This window comes from Spinacia oleracea, chromosome 6 (genome assembly GCF_020520425.1).
Source record: "Spinacia oleracea cultivar Varoflay chromosome 6, BTI_SOV_V1, whole genome shotgun sequence".
Classification (NCBI taxonomy): Eukaryota; Viridiplantae; Streptophyta; class Magnoliopsida; order Caryophyllales; family Amaranthaceae; genus Spinacia; species Spinacia oleracea.
The window spans coordinates 124,585,111-124,606,484 of record NC_079492.1 but is presented as its reverse complement, the minus strand read 5'-3'; the positions used below and the strand labels follow the sequence as shown (position 1 = coordinate 124,606,484).

At 35.3% G+C, this 21,374-nt stretch overlaps 1 protein-coding gene across 4 annotated transcripts; it reads right to left on the bottom strand.

Annotated features, from left to right (window-relative positions):
- Window positions 1–319: 319 nt before the first annotated feature.
- Window positions 320–18,285, bottom strand: LOC110775643 (uncharacterized). 4 transcript variants are annotated; one of them, XR_008923382.1, is made up of 11 exons: window positions 15,951–18,285; window positions 15,772–15,846; window positions 13,524–14,132; window positions 12,803–13,044; window positions 11,580–11,798; window positions 11,389–11,481; window positions 11,238–11,300; window positions 10,638–11,075; window positions 8,070–10,312; window positions 6,635–6,744; window positions 617–646 (listed from the first exon to the last, which is right to left on the bottom strand). XR_008923382.1 is itself a non-coding variant. In XM_056831502.1 (9 exons), exons 3-9 carry the CDS (start codon window positions 14,113–14,115, stop codon window positions 623–625), a joined length of 1,671 nt encoding a protein of 556 aa, XP_056687480.1. In that variant the 5' UTR covers window positions 14,116–14,132; window positions 15,772–15,846; window positions 15,951–18,285; the 3' UTR covers window positions 320–622. The 4 variants fall into 4 exon arrangements, 1 of the variants encoding a protein (XP_056687480.1); XR_008923383.1 differs by lacking the exon at window positions 6,635–6,744 and having other exon boundaries at window positions 320–646; XR_008923384.1 differs by lacking the exon at window positions 8,070–10,312 and having other exon boundaries at window positions 320–646.
- Window positions 18,286–21,374: the final 3,089 nt, after the last annotated feature.

The following is a 21,374-nucleotide window of genomic DNA, read 5'->3' as shown; positions in this document are numbered from 1 at the left end:
CGCCCTTAACTCGCCCTGTTAGGTTCGTCCTATTAGCTTTCCAGGGCAACACTATATATTCTCCCTTTTTGATCAAAATCAAAGAGGGCAAATAATTTTCGCCTTCTTTGTTTGAAAACAAGGAGGGCAACTTAAATCTCGCCCTTTTTTATTATTTTTCGCCCTCTAAAACAGTTTAAATAGGGAAATTGTGTGCGTCCCGTTTGTTCAAAATCAAAGAGGACAACTTGATAAAGTCGCCCTCTTTGTTCTTATTTTTATTTTTAAAAAAATAAATCATATATCATATATCATAAAAGACAACTGATTGTGTAAGAAATATGCAGAAGATTTTGAAATCATATATCATATAATGAGAATAGGTGATTGGAGAACAACATATATCATATAATTTGACCACCAGGAAACCAGAAAAAGGGAATACAGGCTAAAACCTTGGTGAATCTGTCCGTACAATAAAATAAGCACTGTGATCAAGCATCTTCCAAGGCGATCAGTTTTACATGCTGTCCTGATTGTGTCATAAAGTTGAGCACAACAGCTTGATTACTGAGTTTGAGCAACCGATAACAACACCCCAGCAGAATTGTGAGTAATATGTAGCCTACAAACATTCCTTGATTCAGTACCAGCCAGCATCAAGATCCTGTAAACAGGTAGGAGTATGTTAGAATAGATTCTTAGTACATCCACAGTTGAATCTGTCAGCTCAACCATTTTCTTTATCATCTAAAAACCTAAGTAAAGCATGTATAGCAGGAGGGTGATACAATACATGGAAGATCTTTAGAGAAACAAGCACCAATCTATGTTTAGAAATTACAACCAAATCCTGCTCAGCAAATGCAAACCAATTAATCATGATAGAACTTCGATCATACGTCCAGACATAATTTTGCTAGTCATCATTATTGCAGGACTTACGTTAATTTCAAAACAATTAATTTAAAAAACTCAGAAAACATTCAAAAGATTTGAACTTAGAAGACAATCCACATAGCATTATATTATGACTGCATGTCTGCTCTCATTCGTTGAAATAAATTGAAATTTATAACTAACTAATTTCAGAACATTAGGAATAATCTGGAAGGTTAGAAAAAATAAAAATGGCTTATTGTATTGTTTGCTGATCCCTGAAAAGGAGATGGAAGGAATGCCCTGATGACTTTCGCAAAGGGAATGAAACGCATGTCATTCTTTTTTAGTTTTTCTATGAGTATCTTGCCAACTGAACCCTTGAAGGTATATATGATACAGAAATATTACAGAGGTTGATATTGCACCTACAAAGTACAAACCCTCCACTACTAAACAACGAATAACTGAAATCCAACTTCTGCGAATCAATAGAAAAATATTGTGTTATGGAGTAGATCATTGATCATGTACTGCTGAGTCAAGCTGTAGGCAAAGTATTAATTAGTAGAATCATGACCCTATGGAATTTTGATCATCTGCTTATTTCTAATTGATGATAGCTCTCTAACAACATCACTCATGTCAATCCTATCTTGTGGGATGTCAGCACAACAAGAAACAACTATTTCAAGTATAGATATCAAGATCTCCAACATCTTCCCGCTCTCTCCTTCTATGTTTGTAAGAAGATCAGGATCTAGACTTTCGGTCACCCTTTCAGGCAATGTTCTTTTCACGAATGTACGGAAATTTTAAGTGTACTATTACCATATTTACCAAGCACCAACTAGCCAAATAGAAGTTTCGACAACAGTTTCTAGTCACCAGAACCTGTTCTTAGATGAAACTCCTACCACATCACATACCCCTCCCATCTTTGACCCTTGCAGTATTATTTGTGCAACACCTATACAAGTACATGAAAATCACCCAAACTTGGGAAACACAGGAAATGGCCGGTCTCTCATTGTTTTTCCTATGTCTAGAACAGTTTATAAAAGCTCAGATCACCCAAACTTGGGATTCCCCTTCTTTTGGAAAACTGATAACTTAAACAACAGAGATTCTTGCATATCCATGTCATTTCTACTCATGCGATTGAACTTAGTCTCAATCCCATTTAGATATCTAGATATAAAGGCAAGATATTCTTCCATTATGCGTGCATTAGCTATCGAGCCTTCTGGTTGTGCTTTGTTACTCACAGTAGGTTTCATCGTGTGCATTTCCCTACAAGCGGTAACCATTATATAACATGTTGCAATAAAAAAATAACTTCACATGTTAATATAAAAGGAATAGCTGGTTACCTTTCAAACCGATATTTCCAACGATATTGCACTGGGCCAGCTATCTTAGCCTCACCGGCCAAATGGATTGGAAGGTGGACCATAATATCAAAGAAAGCCGGAACAAATACCTTTTCAAGCTTGCAAAGAGTAACTGCAATACTCTTTTCCATCTTCTCCAACACATCAATTTTTAGAGTTTTGGAACACAATTGCTTAAAAAATAAGCTAAGCTCAACCAAAGGTTCTAGCACCTCCTTAGGTAAGATGCCTTGAAATGTCGGTTTAAGCAAATCTTGCAAGAACACATAACAATCATGGCTTTTCATGTTTGAGATTTTTCCATCTTCCATACTTGCACATTGAGCTATGTTAGAAGAGTAACCATCTGGCACTTTAACCTTGGACAAGAACTCCAAACTTTACGCCTCTATCTATAGATGTCAACTGATATCGTGCTCTAGGGATGGCATATTTATCACCTATCTTAATAGGAATTAAATTATGATGCACATTCATCTCCTTCAAATCCTTTCGAGCTTTCAAGGTGTCTTTTGTCTTATTAGGAATGTCAAGTATTGTTCCTAACATACTGTCACAAATGTTCTTTTCAATATGCATGACATCTAAATTGTGTCTTATCAAAATCTTACTCCAATAAGGAAGTCTAAAGAAGATGCTCAACTTCTTCCATTGGTCAAACAAGTATCTATCAATTCTCTTTCGCTTCTTCCCAAAAATTAAATCACATTGGGGACACCATCAAATGCCTCTAATATCTCATCCCCTGACAAAGGAATCGGAGGTGGTCGTCTCTCCTTTTCCCCATCAAAAGATTTCTTGTCATTTCTCCACCTATGATCGGGTTCCTAGAACATACGAGTACCTTTAAATCATTCCTTCGATCCATACTTTAACCGCTTGTGCCAAGTATTCTTATGACATGATGAGCAAGCAAGTTTATCACTAGTACTCCAACCAGGCAGATTTCCATATGCCAGAAAATCACTCATAGTCCACAATAGCGCTGCCTTCATATTAAAATTTTGGCGACTATGTGAATCATAAGTTTTCACCCCAATTTCCCACAACTCTTGAAGCTCATCAATCAACGGCTCCAAGAACACATCTATATCATTTCCAGGGGACTTTGGACCAGGAATTAAGAGTGATAGCATGATTTATGGACTTGCCATACACATCCATGGTGGGAGATTATATGGCACTAGAAAGACTGGCCATATGCTGTACTTAGTGCCTAAATGTGCACCAGGATTGAAACCATCAGTTGAAAGACCTAATCTCACATTACGTGGATCGGCTGCAAAATCAGGAAATGAATCATCAAGCTTCTCCCATGCCTTTGAATCAGATGAATGCCTTAATATGTCCTTATCAACTCTTTTCCTATCCTTATGCCATCTCATATGCTTAGCAATTTTTGAAGACATAAAAAGCCTTTGAATCCTAGGCACTAAAAGAAAATAGCGAAGAACTAGACGAGGTATTCTAGGAAGCCGTTGTGAGGTCCCCTGAGATTCCGAAAATGTGACACTATCATCCAATTCACCACTGCCTTCTTTCCCCTGAGGTATTCTAGGGCATGAATCGGCATTTTCATACTCCTTTCTATAAAGAATGCAATGATTTACACAAGCATGGATCTTCACATAATTCAACCCAAGATCTTTTGTGTACTTCTGGGATTCACGGGATCTTTTTGGAAATTTTGGATCATAATCGAAGGCCTTTTGTAATGCATTAAAGAACAGACTAAATGACTTCTCAGGCCAATGTCCACTAACCTTAATATGTAAGAGAGTTACGATGAACTCCAACCTTGAAAAGGTTTTACAACCCGAGAATAATTCTTCTTCTGCATCTTTCATCAACCTATGAAATTTATCGGGAATCTCAGCACGATCCTCTTCTTCTTCCTCATTCAAATTCTCGGGCACTACATTTGTGGCATCATGCACCAAAGTTTCCATCTCCTCTGATACGAGAGGATCTTCATCATCAAACCAATCGCCTTCCTCCTCGGACATTTCCATGTTTCCCATGTCAAGGGATTGTTCTTCTCCATGGAATATCCAAGGATTGTAGTCAGACTCTATTCCTACTCGGAAAAGATGGGCACGCATTGTCTCTCTATCATGGTTGATATAATTTCGAAACTTCAAACAAGGACACCTTTTCTTAGCCCTAGTATTAGGGATTGTGTCCTTGAAAGCAAATTCGAGAAAACTTTTAACACCATTTCGGTAAGTTGGTTGTAGCCGATTGCTCAACCCTTGAATATGCATCCAACTTTTATCATTATCCATGCTATCTAGAAAAAGATTGAAAATAATTATAAGGGTGGGGAGGCACAATCATTCATATTTTAACACGAAAATAGCAGCAGTTCCCAAAAGGCAGTTAATGCAGCAACAGAATAGCAGTAACAACAGTTAGCAGTTAGCAGCCACAACAGTTAACAACAACAACAGTTAGCTAGCAGTTAATGCAACAACAGTTAGTAGCAAAAGAAGTTAGCAGTTAGCACTTAATGTAGCAGGCATCAACCAAACCAGAAAGTGCATAAGCAGCAAACAGAAAATGACTATACAAAATGAAGGAGACAACTTTAGAATCATTACTAGAGGGAGAAAATCAGATAACAGAAAGTTCTGTAGTCACGTTATCTAATGGACAACGGGGTTGGAAATAGGTTCTGATTCACACCAACATATGAGGACTTGCTTGCTTTGTGTTTTTCCATGCAAAATTAGTAGATTTCTCTGTCCAAAACCTCCCAAACTGAATCACTAAACATCAATCGCAAATTTTGCAGCAAAAATATACCAATATTTAACCCAATATAACAGTATTAAAACCACAAATTAATGCAAACTGGAGTTAATTTCAAAATAATGAACTAAAGGCTCGTTTGATATTGATCAATTTCTGTTTTAAGTTTTTAGAAAACTGAAAACAGGTTTTTTCTTTGGTTTTATGTTTCTTGAAAAATAGCATAAAAGACACTTTATTATGTGATGGTGTGCCATTTCCTTAATAAGAACTGGAAGAATAAGTCCAGTACAAAGCTGCAAAGAAATGAAGAAGATTTTCCTCCAAAAGTTTATCAGTAGCAAATGAAACTTCCCTCCAAACGTTTATCAGTATAATGTAAATATTTCAACCATTTATGGAATTTCAACCCCGAAAACATCAAGGGAAAGGCGATTTCACTCAAAATGAACCCCGCACCCTTACAATTAGGTTCTTCTAGTAGAGAGGACAGAGCATATGTCGACATGCGGCATTTCTTCTGGGAGAACTTTGCTTGCACCCCTTTCAACCAAAATCAGTATATTATTGATTTATTTGCCTGTAATATGTATTCTGCGTTTCGTGTACGGAGTATTAAAAAATCTATCTAACACATTATGTACTACATTTTCAAGTTTCAACTTGTCAACAATCTCAATGTCAAAGACAGGGGAGCACATCATCTACCAGATGAAACAAAAAATTTTGCATAAAGATAAAATTTCATCTACAACAATCATGCCCTATAATTTCAGACATGACCCTGAACTTTACTGCCCCAACCCAAGACATATTTCCACCATTAGAAGTTTTAGAATTAAACTCACAAATGCTCAGTTTTACTGAACTTTACACACATGATGATCACAGAAGGAAATGGCACACCATCACTATGTCAGTTTATTGAAATCGAAGATCTAAATGGTTAGTTTAAATTTGGGAGTTTTTTTAATATTGGTGTCAGTGTGTCTAAGGTTTTAAGTGATAAACAAATATCCTTTTTAAGTAACAAGTAACAAATTGAATACCAATCAATGCAGTATAATATAAGCAAATACAAGATATCAGAAGCTAGATCAATCCACACACATCATCATTTTTTGTTACGGAGTACAAAGTATTTATTGAACATAAGAAGTACTAGGCTGCTAGCAACAAAACCAACTGCAAAGAGCTTTAACTAGCCAAGGTAATCTAAAAGTAGATGGTCTCAAAAATCACCCAACAACTAGAAGTACCACTGTACCAGACATAATCATAAGGCTACAACAGATGACTAAGCCTTATGCTTTCTGAATCACAAGGCTACAACATATGACTAAGTCTTATGCCTTAGATCATGTTTCTAACAACATAAACTGCTAATCATATTCATTTCTCTACAACACAAACTGCAAAGAGCTTTAACTAGCCAAGGTAATCTATATGATCTTTCAAAATTTCAGTAATTTGACAGGCAAAGGTAATCTCTCTTCTTAAGTAAAATAGCAATTAATGCGTGTAAACCAATAAAAAATTGCAAAAAATTGAAATTGAAATTGCAGAAAACCGCCATACATCTCAAAAGTTGCAGAAAATTGAAATTGAAATCGGAAAAAAGTAGATGATACCAATAAGCAGAAATCGGTCTCCTCTGGAACAAATCTGCAAAAATCGTTCTTCTCTCAAACAAATCTCAGCAGAAGATCACAAGTTCGAACAAAACCCCCGAGGTTACGAACTAAGCATAAACAAGTTGAGAAATTCAATCACTTTCGACTAAATTAGGATAATCTATGAAGAAATTAGGGAGAGAATCAGAAGCAACGAAATATCTTAGCATCCATTGATTTATTTTTTAGGGAAAACGAATTTGGGATTTTAGGGAAAATGAAGAACAATGGCTCCTGGAAGGCTGGAAGGCATTTGGTGATTTAGATAAAAACTCTTGAAGTTTCTTTTTTATGTTTTCTTATTTTCGTATAGCTGAACGAGTTGAACTCTCATGTTTTACTATTTCCGTATAGTTATTTGATCAACCAGGACGACTTTTAAAACTTGCCCTTGTATTATTACCAAGAAGGGAAACCTCAAACAAGTCGCCCTATTTGTTCATATATGAGACAACGACAAAAACTCACCCTAGTTGCTTGTTCATTTAAAGGCGACTATAAATTCACCCTCTTTGCTCAAATAATATCGCCCTGGTTGATCTTTGTTTTTGTAGTGAAGCTTGGTGAAAAAAAAATTCCACCAAAACTTTTTATTTTATTTTATTTATTTCAATTAACTTTTATGGAAAAGAATCAGTATTTTGACTAAATTTTTAACTTCCCTATTTATTTGACGACAACTTTTGTGTAAGACCGCCTTACTGAAAATATCGTTTTGATTGTTTAACTAATTGATTCTATTGCTTAACTAATTAGTTATAATGTTTAATATATTAATTAGTTTCATTGTTTAACTAATTGGTTTCATTGTTTAACTAATTGGTTCTAGTGTTTAATTAATTAGTTCCACTATTTAACTAATTGGTTTCATTGCTTAACTAATTGGTTCTAGTGTTTAATTAATTAGTTACATTGTTAACTAATTGGTTCCATTGTCTAACTTATATATATGACACCAAAACAGTCTTTTGTGTAAGACCGTCTTATATAAAAGTTTGTATTTATTTGATCTTCAATACAAAATTTCAACTGTAATTAATTTATTTCTAAACAATAATATTTGAAAAATCCTAACATATATCATAACTTTGTTAATATTTTGAAAATATGCAAGATCATTTGTAATTCGTACGGAGTACTACTTTACTTTTTAACCATATTTTGTTCTCAAAATATTTTACAAAAAGATGGTAGAATAATATTATTTGAATACCCGTGCGTGCACGGGATCTAACCTAGTTGTCTATATTTCCCTATATAACAATTAGATAAATCAAATTGCATTAAATAAATTAAAAAGAAAAACAAATTAGGATGATTAGTCAAATAACAAGAAAGGAAAGTAATGACAAGTACAAAAGTAATAAAAGAGATAAAATACTCAAACAATTACCCCTTGATTCTGTCCTCCATACACTACTACAAAACGTGCCACATTTGGACGCCATATCCTTGACGCGTGCGGCATCGCGTCAAAGGAAAAAAGAAATTACGTGTTTCCTGGACGGTGTTTGGTGTCGAGATGTGACCGACTACGTAAGTCGTCCATAATTCATGTGCACTGCGTCCATAAAACACGTGCCCCTGTACATGAGAGATAAGCCCGCTGAATCTTCTAATTTCGAGTTAACCGCCCAACTCGACCCACTACCACCACTCTCCCAACAGAAACCCTAAACTGATTTATACTCCACAAAGCCAATCTTCTCGCTAATTCGATCACCACCTCTTCATCAATTCATCTCAGGTTTGTCGCCAATTCCTTTTCTTTTTCTTTCTTCTTTTGTTGCTCAATCTGATAATTTTTTTTTTATTAAATTCTTCATCTTTCTCATGAATTCCAAGAGTCACAGTCGCGGACACCATTAGAGCTTCTTCAATTCACATTTAATTTCGCGGCTTTGTGTTGGAATTTTCGAGGTACCACATTCAATCTTGTCCATTCGTGTTTTCCTGTTCTTTCAATTCTCTTTGATATTTTCATTTTGATTGCTATATATGTGATTATGTAGAAACCTATGAATTTCAAACATTATTATGTTAATTTTGATAACTTTTGATTCTCTAGTTGGTTTGGTACTGACATGGTATTATCTTATGAATGTTTAGCATTTAAATTTATTGATAAAATCAGTTTGTTAGAAAATTAGTTTGTTTATGCATAAACCGATCCAAAAAGAACTTCAATTGCTAGAACAACAATGTGACTGTCAATTCTGTTTGAAAGCATAAATTATGTGGTGTTGTTGTTGCAAGGGGGTATTGGGTGCTTCTGTTGTTGCTGGGTGCCCTTCATGTTGTAGTGTTATGTTCTACATGATCGATTGGGCTAAGGACGGGTTTGTACGTTCTGTTGCAGTAGGTTCATTGTGTATTTATTCATGTTGCTGATGTGTTTTGTAAAATACTCAATACTAAATGTGAGAATTGGTTTCCCTGCCTTCTCATTGATTGTGTAGTATGAATATATACAAGTTAACAGTTACGAATTAGCAATATTCTAGGCTAGATTTATGTAACTACATAGCTGCTAATTAGGAGACTAATGGCTGCCATTTGCTTACTTCTTGGATACTTTTTTTATTCCTTGGGGATGGTTTTTGTGGCATGTGTCGTATTTCCTTAATTCCTGATAGATTTTTTGATGGTGGGCCGGCTCTTGGTCATAATATGTACTAGTCCTTTGAACTGCTATTTCCATCAAAGATTTTTCTCCTTGCTTGATTTAGTGCCAACTTGCTGTCTGCGAATCTCTAGAATCAGAGGACTACTTATCTGCCATAGCTACACAAGATGACATTTCATGTTGTTTGGACTTGTGTGATCAGGGTGAACTGGACTTGTTTGGACTTGGGTCTTGAATTTCAGGCTCGTGTTATTTAGATCTTCTTGACAATGTTGTAGCTTATTATTTCAAGAACAGGAAGAGTCTGGTGATGATTTCTTACCCTGCTCTCCTTAGACCTTAGTTTAATTCATTTAGCACTTAGCACATAGCCTCATTTTCTGTGCTTTCTCAAGCAGGGGTGTGGTAAGAATCAACCTGATTTTCTGTGCTTTTTGATATTGTATTCGACTAAAAAGAAAGCCAAACAAAACAGGGTAGCAGATATTTGTATTAGCTAGAATTAGGAAATCAGACTAATACAATGGGTATGGAGTTATGGACTATTCAATATATAACTGGATACAACAAGGTATGAATATAATGTATTTGTTTAGTTCAGTTGTTCAGTTCAGTTTTCATTAGATCAGTTGTTCTGATTTGTCCATTTGTTCAGTTCAGTTGTTTTCATTAGTTAAATGACGTTCAATTGTTCATTTGTTCAGTTCAGTTTGTTCTGATTTGTTCATTTGTTCAGTTCAGTTGTTCATTTGTTCAGTTCAGTTTGTTCTGATTTGTTCTTTTGTTCAGTTCAGTTGTTCATTTGTTCAGTTCAGTTGTTTTCATTAGTTCAGTCCGTACAGTTGTTCTGTTGCCTTGCTTGCTGATATTCTGTTTTTTTGTGACTTGTCTTGCAGTTTCTATATAGTAAGGGATGACTTATCGCAAGAGGGTTCGAGCTACTGCTGAAACAGATGCTACCGGATCAGCATCAAAGTTGCTACCTTCACGTACCTCATCTTTGAGTGAAGCTGCATCATAACCAACCAAAAAGCATGCTACTCAATCACAACCATCTCAGGTTAATAAGAAAAATTGAGCTCAAGAATCCTACATTACCCATCAAAATCCTTTTATTTTAAAGGTCAACTCTCGTCATATTTCGAAAACTATGGCTAATTAAATCGGAGATACTATTAATTGAATCAATAAGCACAATTCAATTGAACATAAAATTTTCCACAACAAACGTTTTTTATCAATATGAAAATGCAACAAGAAGTCGAACAAGAACACTGAAATTATAGAAGAGTCAAATGCATAAAGAGTTCAACGAGAAGAAATTAGAATAATTACCCTTTGATGTGCCATTCCCAAGACTTGTTGTGCACAATCAAGAGCTTTTGTTGAAGCAGTTCCCGTACGAACTTGACCTACAAGTTGAGAAAATTGTCCAATAAGAGTTTTAAGCAGCCAATTATTCTCTTTCACTTGCTCTTGCAGCTTTCCATTTTCCTTCTCCAGTGTTTCATTTTTCTTGTTGATAGCTGATACTTCTTCTTTCACATTTTCCATCACCACGGTCCTATGACGGATTTTTCCATACCCATTCTTCCTTAGCACACCATGCACTCCATAAACGTCGCTCTTTCGAACTCCAAGTCCGTAACCTACTGGACGTTCTAGTATCTTTCCACCATGCATAGTGTCCTCAAAGGCTTCATTTTCGAGTTCTTGTTGAGACTTAGAAGGACCTACAGTCTTCAGCGATTCAACCTTGGCCTTTGCATCATCCTGCACAAAAAAAATAGGATAACAATGCAAGATAAATTTCAGAAATTATTCGGGAATTACATTTGGTGCAGTATGCACTGTAAGTATTTCAATCAAATAGCTTAATAATATGGACTCATACAACAAAATCATCAGTGAGTGTGTTTGGAAGAAAGGTCCTGCCTTGCCCGAATGAGTCTTTATCCAAAGGGCTAATAAGCTCATTTTTACTCCATGCTCGTCTTCCTATATATGAGTAGCAATATAAGAAGTATAAAGAAAATCTAGAAATATGACACCATCCTAAATAAATAAAAGAATTCATGATTTGTACATAATCAGCTTGTTGGTTTGCATAGCTATTAGAACCAGATCTGTGAAATTGAGTTTGGGAGGCTCGTGCTTCTTTTCCACATTCTGACAATTTCTGCACTCACATCCAAAGAGATTTATTAAGAAAATAATTATCTTTTTCAAATAATAAACAAAGATAAATTAAACTTCAATTAAGAACGTGGTACTTACTTTCCCTTTATCTGAATACCAATATCTAACCAACTTTACCCACTCTTTACCGCTAATTCCATGTCGCGGCACTGCTTCTCTAACCATCTGTTCTTCTGTTTTCTCCTCTGGTTTGTAGTAATCTTTCTTGAGAGAGTATTTATAGTGCTTCCAGCTTTTATTGGCACGCTTGAGAATTTGCGTGACGTATACCGAACCATCAGGAATAACAAAGCGATCCTTTAAAAAAGAATTTACCACAATCAGCATAGGAATCAAGAAAGGGTTCCAAGTCAAAATTATAAAGAATTCACCTGTATATGAGAATTCACCATTCATAGAGGTTACAGTAAGAAAACTAAAAATAACAGCATCATTCGGCAGTAAAAGATGGTGGCAACGTACTAGCAAGCACTATTAATAGTAGCTACAGGAGAAGTGTAGTGTATGTATTCTCATATACAGGTAGCAATGAGAGAGTTTGGTAGGCTTTGTTGCCACATTACTTATTTATTTGCAGCAAACCTCATCTCCCACTAAAAGTTTATGAGGTCAACTAGCAGAGTTAAGATAATTTCGTTGCACAACATTGAATTTGCATGAATCTTCTTATTTTTAAAAACCATAATTGAAAAGTTGCACCCTTCTTGTTGTCACCATTCTCGAAATAAGTGTCATACAATGAGAGTATTTAAGAGGAGTAAAGAAAGAATTAAAAGGGAGGAATTTCTCTTTAGAATCATTTTAACAGAAGAATATCTCATATATTGACTAGAATAAAACCCTGTCTCCCCATCACCGTATAGAATACAATGCAAGGAAAGAAAAAAGAGTGAAGATGCAGCTTAGATCAACTTCCATGGGCTAGTATGAGTCTTGTCACGTATCCCAATTGCCTCACGAGGCTATGTTAAATATTTGACTTTTCAATAACTCTGTGCCTCAAAAAGTGTGCTATTAGAACACTTATTTTGCAAAAATCAAAATCGTTTTGGTAAAGTAGCTAGGTTCAGTAAAAAATTTGACAGTAAGGATACTCACTATGGTTGTTTCTCTTTTTATAATCCCAACTACTTCGTATATGTTATCCCCAGATTTCAGATTTTTTTTTTCTTCTTTTCCTTTATTAAAATTTCTAATAAATTTCTAATCTAACAAACACCAGGTATCAAAGGCATATTAGATTTCAGATTAAACTGTCATATTTCAGATTGAAATAGATGATTTACTAAGATTATACTTACTTTTATCTCGTCTATCAATTTTCCTTTTAAAGCCCCATCGACATCTTTCCAATTTGTTTCTCCAACTGGACAGTAAGGCTTCATCTTTGCAAGGCTACCAATGAATTTGACCAGGATCTGTCCACCTTTCCTAAGCGGTTGACATAAGTCATTGAATTCAACAAAGTACTTGACGCCGTTGTTACTCCAGACATCGATTGCCTGAATAGGACCACTCGCCACTCCATAATTACCCTTAGCATCTGCATAAAAAGAGTTTAGTATAATAGCAATGAACATACAATAAGGGAGTACACCAAAGCTGAAAACAAAATATGACCAGTTGTTTATCTGTTGCCGGAAATACTCTGTTGCGGCTGTTTAAACATTTCAGATTCTTTTGGTTTTACATTCAGAAATACAATGTATTGGTGTATTGCCTGGTCCATGATCAGATTAGCTATAGACTTAGGTAGGAGTTATTTATTGTTTTGGGATGTACGGTGGCCTATTTTTTGTGACAGAGATAGTAATCAGGAATTTCTAGGTGGTAATGGTCTAGATAACTATTAATTAAGATTCAGCTGTATATATGAGGCACTAATTGAGGCAAAACTGCAAAGTCACCCATGGCTTTCTTTCAAGGCCCTACCAAACTTGTTCTGAACAGTCTCGTTATCAAAGGGAAATGCTTAGCTAAAATCAGAAAAAGAATACTAGGAGCAGTACTAAGTGAACTTACCAATGGTCATAACCTCTTCCTTGTCATCAAAATCTACATTTTCGCGCCAATCTGGATATTCCCGGAAGGACTTCGATTTTGTTGAGTTCTCCTTTGGTTCTTGAACACTTTTCTGTTGTGATTGAGAATCTCTTGCTGATGTTTTAGTATGACTAGAAGGCGGCACAAGAGATGGCATATTAGGTGGGATCTGACCGGAGGAAGTAGAAGGGTATTTCAGTGATTTTGAAGGTGGGATATTAGGTTGAGTTGAAATCTTGGAAGTAATCTTAGGTGGAATTTTATTTTTAGTTGATGCCTCGAGTGAATTTGATGCTGATCCAGTAGGTGGTGTTTTCCATATAGCTTGCTGCGCACTTTTTGCAGTACTCGAACATGGAGGTGCAACCATCGATGTAGTTGTACCCGGTGGAGAGAATGGTCCAAATATAACAGACTTAGGAACCTGAGATGGTTGTGATTGAGTAGCATGCTTTTTGATTGGTTGTGATGCAGCTTCACTCAAAGATGAGGTACGTGAAGGTAGCGACTTTGATGCTGATCCAGTAGCATCTGTTTCAGCAGTAGCTCGAACCTTCTTGCGATAAGTCATCCCTTACTATATAGCAACTGCAAGACAAGTCACAAAAAAAAAACAGAATATCAGCAAGCAAGGCAACAGAACAACTGAACTAATCAGAACAACTGAACTGAACAAATGAACAACTGAACTGAACAAAAGAACAAATCAGAATAAACTGTACTGAACAAATGAACAACTGAACTGAACAAATGAAAAACTGAACTGAACAAATGAACAAATCAGAACAAACTGAACTGAACAAATGAACAACTGAACGTCACTTAACTAATGAAAACAACTGAACTGAACAAATGGACAAATCAGAACAACTGAACTAATGAAAACTGAACTGAACAACTGAACTGAACAACTGAACTGAACAAATACATTATATTCATACCTTGCTGTATCCAGTTATATATTCAATAGTCCATAACTCCATACCCATTGTATTAGTCTGATTTCCTAATTCTAGCTAATACAAATATCTGCTACCCTATTTTGTTTGGCTTTCTTTTCAGTCGAATACAATATCAGAAAGCACAGAAAATCAGGTTGATTCTTACCACACCCCTGCTTGAGAAAGCACAGAAAATGAGGCTATGTGCTAAGTTCTAAATGCATTAAACTAAGGTCTAAGGAGAGCAGGGTAAGAAATCATCACCAGACTCTTCCTGTTCTTGAAATAATAAGCTACAACATTGTGAAGAAGATCTAAATAACACGAGCCTGAAATTCAAGACCCAAGTCCAAACAAGTCCAGCTCACCCAGTTCACCCTGATCACACAAGTCCAAACAACATGAAATGTCATCTTGTGTAGCTATGGCAGATAAGTAGTCCTCTAATTCTAGAGATTCGCAGACAGCAAGTTGGCACTAAATCAAGCAAGGAGAAACATCTTTGATGGAAATAGCAGTTCAAAGGACTAGTACATAATATGACCAAGAGCCGGCCCACCATCAAAAAATCTATCAGGAATTAAGGAAAGACGACACATGCCACAAAAACCATCCCCAAGGAATAAAAAAAGTATCCAAGAAGTAAGCAAATGGCAGCCATTAGTCTCCTAATTAGCAGCTATGTAGTTACATAAATCTAGCCTAGAATATTGCTAATTCGTAACTGTTAACTTGTATATATTCATACTACACAATCAATGAGAAGGCAGGGAAACCAATTCTCACATTTAGTATTGAGTATTTTACAAAACACATCAGCAACATGAATAAATACACAATGAACCTACTGCAACAGAACGTACAAACCCGTCCTTAGCCCAATCGATCATGTAGAACAGAACACTACAACATGAAGGGCACCCAGCAACAACAGAAGCACCCAATACCCCCTTGCAACAACAACACCACATAATTTATGCTTTCAAACAGAATTGACAGTCACATTGTTGTTCTAGCAATTGAAGTTCTTTTTGGATCGGTTTATGCATAAACAAACTAATTTTCTAACAAACTGATTTTATCAATAAATTTAAATGCTAAACATTCATAAGATAATACCATGTCAGTACCAAACCAACTAGAGAATCAAAAGTTATCAAAATTAACATAATAATGTTTGAAATTCATAGGTTTCTACATAATCACATATATAGCAATCAAAATGAAAATATCAAAGAGAATTGAAAGAACAGGAAAACACGAATGGACAAGATTGAATGTGGTACCTCGAAAATTCCAACACAAAGCCGCGAAATTGAATGTGAATTGAAGAAGCTCTAATGGTGTCCGCGACTGTGACTCTTGGAATTCATGAGAAAGATGAAGAATTTAATAAAAAAAAAATTATCAGATTGAGCAACAAAAGAAGAAAGAAAAAACAAAAGCAAAGGAATTGGCGACAAACCTGAGATGAATTGACGAAGGGGTGGTGATCGAATTAGCGAGAAGATTGGATTTGCAGAGTATAAATCAGTTTAGGGTTTCTGTTGGGAGAGTGGTGGTAGTGGGTCGAGTTGGGCGGTTAACTCGAAATTAGAAGATTCAGCGGGCTTATCCCTCATGTACAGGGGCACGTGTTTAATGGACGCAGTGCACATGAATTATGGACGACTTACGTAGTCGGTCACATCTCGACGCCAAACACCGTCCAGGAAACACGGAATTTCTTTTTTCCCCTGACGCGATGCCGCACGCGTCGAGGATATGGAGTCCAAATGTGGCACGTTTTGTAGTAGTGAACATTTTCTTCACAAAACTCCAATCTAATGTGTCATAAGCTTTCTTGATGCCAATTTTTATCATGGAACTCTTTTGACTAGCCTTCTTTGTGTAGTGTTTCACCAGGTCATGACAAATAAGAACATTGTGAAGGATACTTCTTCCTTCAAGAAAAACTCCTTGATTCTTGGATATGATATCAAGGAGGACTGACTGTAGTCTTGAACATAACAGTTTTGTGATACATTTGTATAGGACATGGCAGCATGAGATATGTCTAAAATCCATCACAGTGGAAGGGCAATTTGTTTTGGAAATCATAGTAATAGAAGTGGGATTTAGATTCTCTAACAATTTACTATTAGAGAAGAAGTTTTGAATAACCTCCACCACTTCATTACCAACAATACCCCAAGCATTTTCATAAAATCTACTGCCACACTCATCCATACCAGGAGATTTATCATTCCCAATGGAGAACATGGCTTTCTTAACTTCCTCTGCATTGATGCATCTGTTAAGGAGGTGGTGGTGATCTTCAGTGAGAACTGGTCCCATAGCAATGACGTACAATTGGGTTAACAGGCTTCCTAACCCCTATAGTTGACCCCGGTAAGGTCTGATAGAAATTCAGAAAGGCATCCTTAACCTCCCCAATGTCATCTCCATCACTCTCACATCTGAAGAGCCACATGCACTCAAGCTCCTTACTGGGGTAGATCCCCATCCTCCCGATGCATCACCTCAAAAGAGTTTCTAGTTGGTGTAACACTTCTAGTCACAATGGTTCTGATAGGTCTTAGGCTCCTCTTTGCCCCCTAAAAGCTATCACCCTCCACTTCCTTTTCAACATATATGCTTCTGTGTTTGCACCTTAGGCTGCCATACAACTTTTGTTTTCATGACACAATTCTCAGCAGAGTCCCCCATGCCTTTACAAACACCACAGAAAACCGACTTCCATTCATACACAATGTGTTGGTTCATCACTGTCCCATATGCATCTTCATATTCTATTGAATCAAGGAAGTAATTCGTGAGGCTCATCTTCACAAGTACCCTAGCAAAATGTGGTTTCTCCCTCATCAAAGTAGCTTGGTCCATTTTCAAGGGTTTATCAACCATAACCACTATCTTGAAGAGACTGTTCTCTCCCCAATACATGAAATCCAACTGAGGGAGTTGGATCCATAAAAGGACATACTTGATATCATCTTTTTTCATACTCATTGTTTTTTCCCAAGGTTTCACAATGAATGGTTTCTTATCAAAAAATTGAAACCCCATGGCTAACACTTTGTCCCTGTTTCCAAGAGTAGTAAAGCGATGCACCCCATTACCAAGCGCATCTACTTTATCTAACCCAAGTTTCTCCTACACCCTTCGCACAAAGCCATCAATCACATTTGTGGGTGGGTTTGCCCCAAAATAAAACAGACAATCAAAGAATCCCAAAACTGAATTTCATCATGAATGTCATCTAAAGTAATTTCACTTTAGGTTTATGGAATTTAGGGCGCAATGTTGATTTAGGGCTAACATGAACCGAAAATCAAGATTTAAAGGAACATGAAAACCTGATTTCTCAGAAAAAGCGAGTGAGGAAATTGGTGAAGAAACATAATATACCTCCGTCGAACTAATTCTCGTAGCGCTTTTCATCCCCCCGGCCCTAACCATTCTAAGAACTGATTTTTTGCTTCCGATTGACGCCATAACTCCGCCAGTCCCGACCGTCGGAGAAAGGATTTCCCTCTCATAGTCAATATCCGAAGCTGGAATCCCCACTATCTACGTCATCGACCGATTTCAAGGTCATCGATAAAGATTCTGGTCTGTGTGGTTTTCCCGGTTTTTTAGCCGAACTTACCATGCTTCCCTCTTCTTTCCCATGGAGCTCCTGCAATGGCGACGGTGTAGCGTGGAGAAGACGTGCACCGAGAGAGAATCGTAGAGAGAGAGAAGAGTTTTTAGGTACATGAATATTAAAATAAAAATAAATAGTCATGAATATCATCACAATTATTATCCACATCGGTTATTAATGTGTGGCGTTGCTCCGCAAATATGATGGTGCAGGGGTGTGCACAGTGCTCTTGGTGCACTGGTGTCCAAACGACATGCAATAAATATAAAACGCGGATATCTTGTTGAATTCGGAGAAGAAAAGAACAAATGTTGTTTTTTTGATAAAAAAAGAACAAACGTTGTTCTTTTGTTAAAAAAAAGAACAAACGTTGTTCTTTTGTTAAAAAAAAGAACAATGACTGCTATGTCCCTTTTTTTTCGTTCTTTTATTTTTCACTCCATTTTTCTGGTATATATACCTTCTTTTTTATAATTTTCGAATCAGAATTTGTGAAGAGGAGAGAGAAAAACTATGGAAATGAGATAGAAACTGTGAAGAGGAGAGAGAAAGTAATAGAAAATTCTCAGATATTGGTTGATTTTTCTACTTCAATATCAAATTCTATTGATTCTTCTTCTTCAAATTTGAATTCCTCTGCTGATAATCCGATTTGTGAAGGTAATTTTTTAATTTTTTAAAACGAATTACTTATTTATGATGATTTTGATTTCCATGTTCATTATTTTCATCATTTCAATTTATTTTGATTTTTTTGATCATTTCGATTTCTGCATTTCTCAATAACCCTAATTAATGTATTTTGATTCTATATTTTGATAATTTTGATGATTAATGTATCTTGATTATATATTTCTGATGATTTTGATTTCTGTTCTTTTTTCGATTTTATATGTTCTTTTAGTCTTATCTTTTGTTCTTTTATATATTGGTTCTCATATATGTATTAAGAGATTGTAATAATACAAAATAATTATTGAACATGTTGTTCTTTTTTGCTTTAGCTTGTTGGTCTTTGTTCTTTTTGCTTTAGCTTGTTGTTCTTTTGATATTACACACTTCAGATCAAATTGTTCTTTTACCATTTTTGTTGTTCTTTTATTTTTTTTGTTGTTCTTTTTTCACATGGTTAAAATAAGTGTTCTACATGATATGTTCTTTTCTGCTATTTTTAATGTTCTTTTTCTTTACTTTATTATGTTCTTTTATGCTCTATTGTTGTTCGTTTTTTTATTGGTAATGTTGTTTTACATGGTTAAAATAAGTGTTCTACATGATATGTTCTTTTCTGTACTTATAATGTTCTTTTTCTTTATTTATAATGTTCTTTTAGGTTCATCCTCCTTTTGTTCTTTTGAGGAATTTCTCTGTTTATTCAGCCTCTCTTCTTGTTCTTTCAGCTGTTTTTGAAGATTTAACATCATTTGTTGCTGGTCAAGTAAAAGCTTCCTTTGCTCTTCAATACTGTACTTTTTGAAAAAAGAACAAACATAAAAGAACATTAAGATTTATATCTAATAAACATAAAAGAACAGAACAACAAAACCCAAAAAAAAAAAAAACAAGTGTACCGTTCTTATCATGAACATGGCTTGTATTTCTTCTTCTTCCCCCTCTTTTATTTTATTTTTTTTTATTTTTCATTTTCTATATATATAATATTTCTCCTATTGAATTCATAACTTCTCATTTTAGAAACACATTCTTGAGAGAGAAAGAGGAGAGCTTTTAGTTTCTCCCAACAAAAGAGAGATTTTATGAGAGAGAAAGTTCAAAACAAATTTTCTCCTCCTTCTTTCTCTGAAATGTGATTTTAATTGAATTACGTTTACAAAAAACTAGTTTATTAAGCGAAATACTATTTCAATTTCGCTATTTTTTGAATTTTTTTATTCATTCAAAGAGGTTTATGCTGTTGATGAAGGTGCATCGGGTGATTAAGGTAAATTTTCTCGTTCTTAATTCTATGTTCTTTTTAAATTTTAATGTTCTTTTCTTATAACTTTCTATTTTTGTGGCATCAAAACAGTGTGTTCTTTTTTAGAATCAGCAATTGTTCTTTTTACATATTTATAGTGTTGTTTTCAGATATCTTTTGATAAATAAAATAACGGAATTAGAACATAAATTGGTTGAAAAAGAACATTTACAGAACTTAAAAGAACAAGAAAAAATATAGATCTGGTTTTAAAGTTCATCAAAGGTTCGTCGTTTTATTTTTTAATTAGAACATAAATTGGTTGGAAAAGAACATTTCCAGAACTTAAAAGAACAAGAAAAATTATAAATCTGGTTTTAAAGTTCATCAAAGGTTCGTCGTTTTATTTTTTAATTAGAACATACTGTAAATTTGTTGGAAAAGAACATTTCCAGAACTTAAAAGAACAAGAAAAAATATAACTGCTTTTTATATTTGTACTTTTTGTCTGATTTGTCAATATTAGTGTTCTTTTTGTTAGTGTTCTTTTTGTCAATGTTCTTTTTGTTAATGTTCTTTTGTTAATGTTCTTTTTTTTGCGGTTTTTATTTTTGTTGCGTTTTATTGTTATTTATGTGCGTTTTGGGACAGGTGCACCAAGAGCACCATGCACACCCCTGCACAATCTGAGCGTTGGCATTGCTCGGTTCCATTATTAGGTTTTTGTTTTTTTGCAGGAGCACCGTTATTAGTTAATGTCTCTATCATTTCAGATTTTAAAATCCTAGCTTAGAACGTTGTAGCTTGTCCGCCAAGAAAATGCATTGTATGAGAAATTTCCAACATGTATACACTACAAGAATTAGAAATTACGCTATATAGTAAATGAAATGAAATTGAAATTAAAAGTTGAATGTTGAGAAGTGGTGATTGTATGACGTTCTTCGTCAAGCTAATTAATATAGAATTTTGATTAATTGAATCGATCTTAGGGTCTTCACACGGTGACTACTCGGTGTTTACTAGTAGTAGCTAATTAGGTAAGATCGTTTACCCTCTCCATAGCTGGTATATTGCTACTCTTTGTTTACTACTACTAGCTAATTACTTCAAAATTAATTCAAAATGTTGTAAATAATTTTTATTTTTTTTGTGTACCACCCGCTTCACCCTGAGGGCTAATCCGAATTCGGGGCGAATTATGAGCGGATAGATTACAGTCCTCTCCCAATTGTTATTGTGGGGGATCGAACACGGGGTCCTCCCTACCAAGTTCAGCCCCAATCACCACAAAACCAACGTGCAATTGGTAATGTTGTAAATAA